This window comes from Penaeus chinensis, chromosome 1 (assembly GCF_019202785.1).
Source record: "Penaeus chinensis breed Huanghai No. 1 chromosome 1, ASM1920278v2, whole genome shotgun sequence".
NCBI classification, from domain to species: Eukaryota; Metazoa; Arthropoda; class Malacostraca; order Decapoda; family Penaeidae; genus Penaeus; species Penaeus chinensis.
In genome coordinates this window covers 7728491-7740990 of record NC_061819.1, presented here as the reverse complement: position 1 = coordinate 7740990, position 12500 = coordinate 7728491, and the positions used below count along the sequence as shown (strand labels likewise).

The following is a 12500-nucleotide window of genomic DNA, read 5'->3' as shown; positions in this document are numbered from 1 at the left end:
AGGGAGTGTTTGCGTGTGCGTGTGCGCTTTGCCGAGGGAGTGTTTGCGTGTGCGTGTGCGCTTTGCCGAGGGAGTGTTTGCGTGTGCGTGTGCGCTTTGCCGAGGGAGTGTTTGCGTGTGCGTGTGCGCTTTGCCGAGGGAGTGTTTGCGTGTGCGTGTGCGCTTTGCCGAGGGAGTGTTTGCGTGTGCGTGTGCGCTTTGCCGAGGGAGTGTTTGCGTGTGCGTGTGCGCTTTGCCTAAGGAAGTGTTTGCGTGTGCGTGTGCGCTTTGCCGAGGGAGTGTTTGCGTGTGCGCTTGTGCGCTTTGCCGAGGGAGTGTTTGCGTGTGCGTGTGCGCTTTGCCGAGGGAGTGTTTGCGTGTGCGTGTGCGCTTTGCCGAGGGAGTGTTTGCGTGTGCGTGTGCGCTTTGCCGAGGGAGTGTTTGCGTGTGCGTGTGCGCTTTGCCGAGGGAGTGTTTGCGTGTACGTGTGCGTGCGCGCTTTGCCGAGGGAGTGTTTGCGTGTGCGTGTGCGTGTGCGCTTTGCCGAGGGAGTGTTTGCGTGTGCGTGTGCGCTTTGCCGAGGGAGTGTTTGCGTGTGCGTGTGCTCTGCCCAGGGAGTGTTTGCGTGTGCGTGTGCTCTGCCCAGGGAGTGTTTGCGTGTGCGTATGCGTGTGCTCTGCCAAGGGAGTGTTTGCGTGTGCGTATGCGTGTGCTCTGCCAAGGGAGTGTTTGCGTGTGTGTGCGCGTGTGCTCTGCCAAGGGAGTGTTTGCGTGTGTGTGCGCGTGTGCTCTGCCAAGGGAGTGTTTGCGTGTGCGTGTGCTCTGCCAAGGGTGTGTTTGCGTGTGCGTGTGCTCTGCCAAGGGTGTGTTTGCGTGTGCGTGTGCTCTGCCAAGGGTGTGTTTGCGTGTGCGTGTGCTCTGCCAAGGGTGTGTTTGCGTGTGCGTGTGCTCTGCCAAGGGTGTGTTTGCGTGTGCGTGTGCTCTGCCAAGGGTGTGTTTGCGTGTGCGTGTGCTCTGCCAAGGGTGTGTTTGCGTGTGCGTGTGCTCTGCCAAGGGTGTGTTTGCGTGTGCGTGTGCTCTGCCAAGGGTGTGTTTGCGTGTGCGTGTGCTCTGCCAAGGGTGTGTTTGCGTGTGCGTGTGCTCTGCCAAGGGTGTGTTTGCGTGTGCGTGTGCTCTGCCAAGGGTGTGTTTGCGTGTGCGTGTGCTCTGCCAAGGGTGTGTTTGCGTGTGCGTGTGCTCTGCCAAGGGTGTGTTTGCGTGTGCGTGTGCTCTGCCAAGGGTGTGTTTGCGTGTGCGTGTGCTCTGCCAAGGGTGTGTTTGCGTGTGCGTGTAATCTGCCAAGGGTGTGTTTGCGTGTGCGTGTGCTCTGCCAAGGGATATTTGCGTGTGCGTGTGCTCAGTTTTTTTTCCAAGCATATCTTACTGTTGGCATTTTACAATGTTCTTCATGGTGTCAGTTTTATTTAGTACTGCCCAGCAATTGCACATAACGCTTCTAAAATTATTACCAAATTCAAGTTCCAATAGTCATATGGTTATTACGAGGCAAAAGCTGTCAACATTTTGACGGCTTGCCAGAGACCCCCCAAAGCGGATTTCTGGTACACAACGTAAACATATGAATTGGAACATGAATTGGAACATGATTTGGTAACAATGATTTCTCAAGGCACTTCCTGATCATATGGTTGGGGCCTTGGTTAAACTAAGTTCAAATGTGGGGTTGGCCAGATATCCGAACATCCTTAGAATCAGTGGTCTGCTTTGTGTTGCATGAATTAGAATGCTATCCCGATTTTACCTCAAATCTACACCTCACAAGGAACACTAAGAAGAAATAAAATCATTTTTTAAAGCCTTCCGGCTGAACTTGAACACTTCAAAGAACGAGACTGTAATCCCGTCTCTCCAGAACTTCCCTATCTTAGGGTCATGGAAGTCATCTGCCAACTTTAGCCACACCTCACTGGTTGGTTTGATATCTAATACACTCACATTTATCCAATATGTATCGGATTTAAATAAATCACTTACATAATACTGGAAAATCTAGTTCCACCATTTGTGTGAACTAGAATTTTATTAACCGGGCTTCATTTTCTGAAACTTCCACACTATTACACTTTACTTCAATAAAGAGAATGTATGTAGACCTTTAACACTGCTTAGCCTCATACAGATAGAATCCAACTCCTTCATGCATCTTTTTAGCTCACAGTAAAATATGCCAGAATCATCAGGGATTATATAAAATCTGTTGGCCTTTATTTTTATTGTTGAAATGCAAATATTTGCAGACTTTACAAAGGGTAGCTCTGATTACATTCAAATTGCCTAGAAGCAAACTTTGAATTCTCCTACAAAAGACTCAAAGATCAAACTGATATTGTGCTATGACAGCTACAAAAGGCAAGTGTATAAATGGTAGAAATAAGTAGAAAGAGATCAAGGAATGAGACAAAACAAAGAATAAAAATAATAATAAGCAAGAAATTAGTATTACTGACAACTGAGCACTGACTCTATCGCAGCCCAACTGACAGAGTCAATCACTAAAATAATTGTACATTTCTTCTGATATGGGCTACTTAAACTTAAAGAATAAGAAGTATAAAAATAGATTAAATAAACAATGCTAAAATTTGAAGGAAAAGTCAATAGCACTGAGTGGAAAAAAACCTATCACTGAATTGGAAATCTGAATAAAATATCATCGGGTTAAAAAGAAAAATTATTCTAGGAGATCAAGTATCCTAAACTAAAATTTTATACATAAGATCATTTTTCCCATATAGTACTTAATTAGTCAATAAATCTTAAAATTGTTCAATTCATCTTGCAGTATATCATAAAAGTTGCGGTAAAACTGCAAGCTAGTAAAAACGGTACACATTACAGCTATAGGTCAATATAAAATAAATAAGTAAAAAATCCTATCTAACAAGCACAAAACAATCATTCTGAGGAGTAATGGTAGTCCTTGAGTATTCCAAATCCTGCACTAACTGGAATGCTTAGTATCACAGGTATTACAGCCTGGCAGGTTCCCTGGACTTCCCAAACTCAAACACTGTAGCAATCTATCACTATGAAAGACAATTCACAACCACTTGCATTGTATCTAAAAACCCCTGTATAAAAAGCTGCCATACAAGTTTTCATACTAAACAGTAAATGTTCTAGATCGATCCATACACCAAATTAACTGTCCATTCAAATTTAAGTAGCTACATAAGTTTTGGCTTTGGTTACAATGAAAATCAATTAAAATACAAATTCCCAGAGGAAACCAGTTTGAAAATCTGTAAAATCCACAATACATATAAATAGATCCCTGATATCAAGCAGGGCCTTAACCAGTTTATCTAGTAGTAAATGCACCTTTAAAAAAGTGAAATGCATTCTAATGCACCACTAGTGACCATGAAAAAGGGACAAGTTTGAGCAACAATACAGCATTTTATATGCAGCAAGCAAACAAACTAGCAGAACTCCTATGATTAAGGCACAATATGCGATATGATCACCTCAAACATTCAGATTTGAAGAAGTCTGCAGAAATGCATTGATCATATCACATATTCTGAAGTGCAAGTGGTAATGGAGCAACCTTAGACCTGAAGAAGAGAGATTCCTTGATGTTATTCAGTACTAAATCTAAGGCAGCAGTAGCATCCTCAAGGCTATCATGTCCATGACTCCCTCCTTTCTGAATGTCACGTCCAAGATGTCTTTTGGCCAGTGATTTCAGAGACTGTTTATGCATCAATGGACCATTCAAGGTTGGGGAGCTGGGTGGAGGCTTGAAGAGCAAGGCAGTGTCAATAACATTACGGTGGATTAACTTTAGGGCAGCCAAGTCACCCTCTAGGCTATGTCCTATAATGATTGAAGATGATGGAACCACTCTCAACAATCTCTCTCTAGCTTCTGTAAATGATATAGCCCTTTCTATGTGTTCAGCTGTGATTCCTGAAAATTTGGTGTTGTAATCAAATACTTCACCTAAGGGCTTGACATAGAGATCTAACACAACCTTTCCTGACACACAAACCAATGTTAATCTTGCTAATTCAAATCCTTTGCTTGTAAAAATCATTTCACAGTCAAGCCCAAATATTCTTTGAGCCCCATCTTTTGTATTTACAAATCCTTCTAATGGACCATTCAGCCCAGATCTGAAGTGATGAAATACATGATAAGTAGTCTGGGTACATCCTGCTACATTTTTCATTCTGTTACAGCACTGATAGTGTAATCTTCCATCTCTTCTCAACACTATTTTCTTTGGATGATATTCACACATGTCACTTCCATTTTCACTAACACTGAAATGTTTCCTACATCTTTTACACTTTTCAATTTGTTGTAATTTGTTGAAGTTCCTTTGTAATGTAGCATGTTTTGAATCAAAATTTAAATCCATGCTTCCTGTACTGTTCCTAAATTCACTAAAATTTGAATTTATTTCATTTCCATAATTTCCTTCTATATCAACCTCACTATCTTTGCTGTCAGAACTAACCCCTGAAGAGGATTCATGGTTATCATCCTGGTATGTGTCACCTACACTTAAATCTTCCAAGGATTCTGGTTCAGAGTAATCTGAACTACTTTCGACATCCAGGGTCTTGTGTAGATCTTCACGTTCTGTTGCATCAAGTTCAACTTCTAGGAGTTCACAGCCATTTAGAACTCCAGCTAATGTTGTGTAGCCATTAGGCTTGAAAATGTAAAGCCCATGGTTTGTAGCATATGGATAACCATTAAGGACTCGTTCCTCAAGAACACAACACTTTGGAACAAGTAAATCATATAGCTGTTCTTCTGTCTTTTCAAGGCTATCAAACAGAGTTTTGGTGCTCTGACTAATAACCTTTGTTGATGTGCTGCGGCCAGTTGATGATCCAACTCTGTTCATTTTTGCCCTCTTGTTCTTGTTCTTACGCTGGCGCCGGGACATCTTTGAAGGATTGCACACCATGATAACCTCTTCTGTATCAGATGGAGCATTGCTGTTTGCCATCTGACTGCTGCTACTAACAGACGAGGTGTCCACTTCTTCCAGACTGCTGCTGCCGTCTGATATACTGGACAGATCCAGAGAATCTTCTATAGAGAATAGGTTCGCATTACAGCTCGCCTTCCCACTTCTGCCACCGGGATCAAAGCGTCTGCCACTCCCCACTGGAGAAAAACAGTGAACTCTGCTTAATGTTAGTTCACAAACAAATAAATATAATCAAAACTTTAATCAAGTTCTAATCTACATTATATGTGATAAAAGTAGAAAAAACATTAAGCAGAGTGCACTGTACAGACCCTGCTCATTCAAATTAAAGACTGGATACTACCAAAGCTAATAAAAAAGACGAAAAAAATGTATGTGTACATGTGCATGTTCACAAACAAACCTCTCAAATCAGGCAATAAAAATTTAGTGTTGAAAGTTACTAGGAAGCAAAGGAGAAAAATTAAGAAAGGGGTGTTTTTTAATTCTCATTTCAGCTCACAAACACTCCAAATAGGGGAAGAAAACTTAAGGTGGTGAGTTGAATATTCTAATGGTTATACTGGAGATTATATGGACTGCCTGCCAAGTTCTGAAATCAAATCTAACAAGATATTGTTAATGCTAACACACCTAACAAAATTGAAGTGCTAAACAAGAGTCCCTATTCAAGAACCACACAAGTAACAACTCTGCTCAGTACCTGAATCTGCACCCAACTTGTCTGCTATTGGACACTGTGGGGAAGTCCTCAAGTACCTATGGATCTATGCAGTCTAAAGTTGTAAGTCTAGGTGATTTTGGCAGTAGCAAGAGTCCCAGAAAGAAAACACTGTCCTGCAATCACGGAAGACTTAAATGCTCAACAAGAGATGGCACTCCCTCCACAATACTGATCAAAGCTTGCCTTTGGCAATGGAAAACCTGATTTTAATAGAGAGGTTTGCCCTATACCATCTATCACCTGTCCTTGACCTCTCATACAACATGCCACCATAATCACTGAACAACCATTACTCAAACACTTTTCAGTAAATGCATTCTACAAAGAGATCTCAGCAAATAGATCAGTGAGAAAAAACAGCTTTAGGTTTACAGCAGTGAACAAGTACAGCTTTAACAAGAGTATGTAAACCTGTGTAAAAACATAGGCAGGAATTTAAGTCGTGAGTTTATTCATCATCTTTATGCTAGGAAAGCCTTATAACAATGTTAAACATTAAAGAATGGAAAAACAGTACATAAAGTCAAACTAATTCCATATATAGTTTTTCAGACTTGTCCTTTACAAGATTCAACACTGCAATCATGTTAAAGCCACATATATTAATACAAAAAAAATGAAATCTTAAGTGCCTCCCATACAAGATAAATATGATGATTATGCTAAGATCCCCATAGTCATACAAGGTTAAATTGCTCGTGTGTGTACAAAAAAAATGTAATTACCATTTCTCTACATTTCTACTAAATGCAACGACAGTTTTTGCATTTAATATTAAAAAGAGCATTTTTTTTTTTTAACATTGTTAATAAAATTGAGAAAAATATTAAAACTATGGGGTTGTTATAATGGCTTTCATTTCCTACAAGGCATTTTAATGGCAAATAAAAGGTCTAAACAAGTAAAGTCAGCTTATTCTGACTCCCAATGTGGTCTAACTCTTGCAAGGTTGCCACAGACACAGGGGGCATATTTGCTTTACTCTATTTAACAACAATAACATCTAATAGTCCAATCGGATTCATAGTTCCTAAGGCACAAACAAAAAATATAAAAACTAAGATTGCCCTTAAAAATATACAAGCAATGTTTTTTTTTTTTACTATGAATTCTCAAACTTGCACATTAAAAGAAAAGTGGCAGTAACCACTTACTTATCATTTATAACAGATTAAAATAGTCTGCCTTTGGGAGTCCATTTCTCACTCCTTATGATGGCATATAGTAGGTCTTGAGGAATGACATTTTCTAAATATAGGGTCTATGCCATCATCTTGCCATATAACCCCTCCCCCCCTTTCCACACCTGAGCAGAACAGAAGGCTGAAGTGAGCTGACCTTACTTACTTATACCTTGGATAAATGGTTACATTTGTAGATAATTTCTCTTACACGGCCAAAATATCCAATTAATTACCATTTTTGCAAGTCAAAACAATTAAAATTACTGAAGCTATACTTCTGAGACCACCACCTTTATTGATACCATTGGCAGTTATCCCATCATGCTAAGATCAGAATATCATTTGAATGTAATGAAAGAGTAATGATAGAATCTGTGCTGAAATATTCAGATCCTCAGAGAATGACCTATAAAACTTTATTGAGTCTAAAAAGATTTGAGCATGGTTTTCCCTGACGGTAAGTTGTATCATTTTCCATCAATAATAAATGTGAGGGAAAGGCAGTGAAGATAGTAAGTAGAGATCGATTGTTTGAGTATCATGCAAGATTAAAAGGGTCCCTCAAAACCACATTTATTTCCTTTTGCCAATGCTGTTCACCTTATGCAACAATCATTTACACTCATTTTCATCTGTTCACTATGAATAACATCTTTTCCATTACTGAAAATGCATATCAATTTTTTTTGTAGTAATAGCAAAACACCCTGTATTAATGGATTATGAAACAAAAGCAATGATTTTATATAGAATGTTACATTAATTAGTACTTGTACAATTTTATAACACGCACAAACCCACCACATTAAGTGGACCCAAACGAAGAACACACATTCATGGATAAGTTCACTTCTCTCAAAATGACACACACACAACACCCGCACCTCCTTATCTTAGAGTAGACAAACAATAAATCAGCTTACCGTCTGCAGCAGTTATGAAGTGTTTGCCATCAGATGAGAAGCTTCCCCCAGTAATGCTGCCAGTGTGTCCTTTTAGAGTGGTTATCAATTCTTGATGGGTGTACTGAGTCACAGCAGGTTTCTTCTGGGTCTTTGATTGCTTTTGAGGCTTGGGAGGAGGCGGTTTTTTGGCTGCTTGGGGCTCCTTACGTTTAGGCTTGCCTGCGGACAGAGAGGAAAGTTTTCAAATGGACTAAAGTAAGAAGCATGCATCACAGTTTTCCGTTCCAAATAACAATTAATTGTACTCCTTTGCAAAGAAATGCTTCCTACTAGTAATGGAATTTTTCCTTTACTAATTGTATCAAAATATAAACCCATTAAATTAGGTAATTTTTAGCTTCACATACAGCCATCCAATCTTGCAATTATCATTACTTCATTCATTAATCAATGCTGTAATATGTGTGAATTCCTTTTCCATCGCAAATTATACAAATTAAAGTCCTGGTAATGTTTACAAAGTGACCACCACCCTCCGAGATTAAGCACAATTACTCCAGCCATTCATGGGAAATCTACAAACAGTGCAGCATTTTTTTTCAACCTGTTTACTTCATTTCACATTTTTTTGCCTCCATAGATAGTTTTTAAGTATTAGTGAGTAATTTTTCTTTGATTATTATAGTGCCATAACATTTTCCTATAAATGCATACCAAAGTATTACATGTTGCACAATTTATTATCAACTTGCTAAGGTAATACTATAGATGAAAAAGGTCCTATTTTGTCTATAGCATACAAATTTGTACTACATGACTACGGGAAATAAACTATACCTTAAATAAAAAATAATCAGGTTATCTGAAAATTAAAAACATGTTAGAAGTTTTTCATTAACAACATTCACAAGAGAAATCACTCTCATGCAGCCTTTAAAGAAGGGAGTAAATGACTGAAATGTTGCCCTATCTGGCTGACTCACTGAAATTTCTATCAATCTTATAAATGCAAAGCTCTAATAAATGAAATAAATAAATATAAAGAAAGCAAATGGGGGGGGGGGGGGGGCACCCAAGTAATCCCTTGGTCCAAACTGCTCTTCCACATTGAAGATTCTCTAATCAAAAACAAACTTAAAAAAATGAGAATATAAATCAAGGTAAGTAAAGATTAAGTCACAAACATTTGTAGAGAGCAGTAATGAATGTGTTCTATTGGAACAGTAAAATTCTCAAAAAATTGTGGCCAAATTCAAACATCAGCACAAGTACTTTAAAAATTTAGAAATGATTTAGAGGAAGTCAAGTTTAAGGTTGGTTAACACTGATGCTGGGTACAAGAATGGACAACTCTGGTGACTCAATTTTATGAAGTGGTAGTTCCAAGAACATTTTAGTTACCAAGGAGTCCAATTCTTCATCTAGCCGATCTTGCCTGTTCAACCCAACCATTGGAGGGGGGGGGGGGGGCTTACTATAAAAAAAATACAGTTAATCTTTACAATATGTACACTATGCTAGGGTAAACTGAATATAATATTTTTGTGTACAGGAGAAAAAAATGTCAGATGTTGGTACAGGAAGGTACAGGAAATAATCTGCAGACATGATATGTAACACTACAAACACGTTTCAGCTCCATCTTGCGGTGCATACAGAGGTGAAGACAACATATATTGGGGGATATCAGGGGGCAGCCCCCTATCCCCCCACCTCTCAGGCAGTGCCCAAAGGACTTGCCTAGTCACAGCACCTTAAATGATAAAAATAAGAGATGGAATTGGGGGACTTGTTCCTTAGTGAATGAATCCATATTGTAAAGAATGACCAAAATGACTTTCCTTCCTGAAAATCCAAGGTAAATAAGTGATGTTAGGTAAGTCTAATAAATAACTTCTTGATGCCTAGGTGTTTCTGGTGCCATCTATGCATAAATGAACTTGAGACAAAATCAAAATGGATGGTGCATGCAAGTGTATTCTGTGTCAGTGGGTTAAGGGAAATCAAATGAGACGAGTTTTGGTAAAGTTAGGAAGCATAGTCTGTCAACGGTATTCTAAAAGTACCACATATTTTCCTCTGTTTTATGCATCTATTTATTTTGCCAACTATCCTTTTTGATCACTTTCTAGTGTAATAAAACAAATACTTGTGTTAACCCTCAAAAGTCTCCAATAGGACAAAGACCTGCAAACTTTTAAAAGTAGGTTAATCTTTATATTAAGGGCACAACAAGCTAAGGCAAATTGAAGTTATTATTGTAGAGGACAAAAAGTTTCAGTACTCCGTACAAGACCTTATCTCCAGATATGAACAGTTACACCAAAAATAAAGGCAAAAGATTGCGCCTCTCAAGTTCACTCAGTGCTCCCAAGTTTCAGCTTTGACATGTGCACAGAGGCAAACTTTTACAGGGGGTTTGGGGCTCCCCTCAGGAAGTGCCCAAAGGACATGCTAAGTCATGGCAACTTAGATTATTGAATAAGTTTTGTGAAGTGGGGTTAGGGAGAGTCTCTGGTTAGTGCTTCCTACTGTAAAGAGTTGCCTAAAAATATACCAAACTCCCTTCTGAAACTTCAATTTTCTCAAAAGGCTTTGACTGTGGGACATTGAAAAACCTACTTAAAGAATGCAAATATGCAACCTCAAAATGGCTCAAGCCCACTAACAATGCCAGTCCCTGCAATGTCAAATATCTGGGTCAATCAATGTATTACCCAAATGTCCCAGGTCCAAATGGTAATCCTATAGAAATACAGGATAGTTTTTAAGTGACTGCACTCAGACTATATATTTATTACAACAACCAACAACCTTAGGGGTAGACCTGGAAATCCACAAACATTGCCATATGACCCAAAACCCTTGCTAAACCAAGGGAGGAGGTTGCCCCCTAGACACACACTTGCCACCATGGTCTTGGTCCCAAGACAGCATTTGCCATGACTTATTTAATTCATGTCTGACATTCTTTAGCAGCACAGACTTTCATTCATAAGCACTTCATGACCGTGCTATTAGATTTTCCAAGTCTTATAAGTCAATATGAAAATATACCAATAGCTGGACTACACTGCTATATAGTTTTTGTCCATGAAACAGTATAGTGATGTCCAGTAACCAGAGTGGTCTATTGATACACTAGCAAAGTACAGCAAGCACACATTCTGATTGTACATGGCTGTTTCCCTGCTTTTTGCCAAAATATTTTCCTGATTTTCTGAAGAATTACTCTCCTAATTGCACATTTAACCTGCAAGTTTTAATCTAATCTATAGGTCTATCTCTTCTTCATTTAGCATTTCAACTTCTTTCCAAGTTCTTAAAAGTTCTAAGGGTTATAAAATCAAAAGGCTGCCTTCCTTGAAACTAAAATCAATTTGGATTTGGCATCAAATTTTCAGTATTGTCTTGGTTAAAGTAAAAACCAATGCATGCTGTATTTTAAAATTTACAATAAACTTGTTCTGTGTGCTGTAACTGCATAACATCACTCAAAATTTATAGAGGATTAAAGTCTATACTAGCTTGGGGAATATGGTAATCAATAGGTGGTACAGGCGGAAGAGCCCACCTTTTAGTACAGTTTTAGGCAATCTTTGCAGTTGTTTGTGCATTGAGGATAGGGCCAATTTAAGTTCTTTTGAGCTGGAGACAGTTAGTAATGGCAATCTTGTGAACATTTTTACCATTGCTTGTCATACCCAAGGCTTATTTTGTTTTCAAATTACACACCTATCAAACTCCACACACTTCTGTCACCCCAAACACACAAGACAACTGCACTCAGCCATGTATACACTATCTTGAATTTGTTTCTATTTACTCATCTTTCAAGCATAACACTATACTGCCAATATATCAGCTTCAAAATGAGCTCAAAACAAATAGTCATACATACAATAAATGAGCTATATTTTCTACAGGGCAAGAAAACTTTTTTTTTTTTTTTATAGCAGTACTTTTCATGTCACTCATTTGATGACTACATATAACTATTTTCAACACTAAAACTGCATCCACAGCAAACGTAGCTCCTCTACCTGTCCTTCAGAAAGGTCAGGTTAAATCTTTGAACTCATCATGACCAACAATTCAGTGGTCGACTATTATCACACTTATTTCACAAATAGTAAAAGGTAACATACAAGCACAAGCACAGATAGCACTTAAAACACGTGTCGGACGACTCTCCTTCCGCCCAAAACGCCTCCTGTAGCAGGGCACAAAAGGCCTACGTTAATGACCTACTCAAGGATACTACAGTTAGCTGACACACATACACGACAGAAACGTGTCTCGCTCGTTTTCATCTCCTTTTTACGTCATTTTCTCACTCTATCGGCCACTTCACAGTTAATTCCAACTGGGTTTAGGGGAAGACGGGATGAAACATAGGAAATAACATCCCGGGCAGCGTCAGCGAGGCCGAATTTCCCGCGGTTCGAGGAATGCAGGAAGTGCGAGCCATAGCGGGTCTCACGTGCCACCACTTCGCGCGGGTTTTCATCTTTGTTTTGCACTTTTGATGTCTTCTCTCTTCGCCATACTCCCGCTTCTTGGTGTCCGAGTGCCGACGATCCCGAGGCCCAGGCAGTCGAGGCGGGTTAAGGAAAATATCTTCAGAAAACTCAGCCGCATGCAAATCCTCCTCCGCAACTCGCCTACATCGTGGGTAGCGCCTAAGCGGGTAAATA

At 39.4% G+C, this 12500-nt stretch overlaps 1 protein-coding gene across 2 annotated transcripts in view; it reads right to left on the bottom strand.

Annotated features, from left to right (window-relative positions):
• LOC125043078 (transducin beta-like protein 2) overlaps positions 1 to 12500 on the bottom strand; it is an 18962-nt gene that overhangs the window by 6270 nt on the left and 192 nt on the right. Inside the window, exons 2-3 of one of the 2 annotated variants that reach the window (XM_047639061.1) lie at positions 7822 to 8022; positions 2237 to 5166 (exon numbers count right to left, since the gene is read on the bottom strand). In XM_047639061.1, the coding sequence (XP_047495017.1) occupies positions 3554 to 5166; positions 7822 to 8022 (1814 nt within the window). In that variant the 3' untranslated portion in view covers positions 2237 to 3553. Of the gene's footprint in view, positions 1 to 2236; positions 5167 to 7821; positions 8023 to 12500 lie in introns of those variants that run through there. The other variant, XM_047639144.1, reaches the window with a different exon arrangement.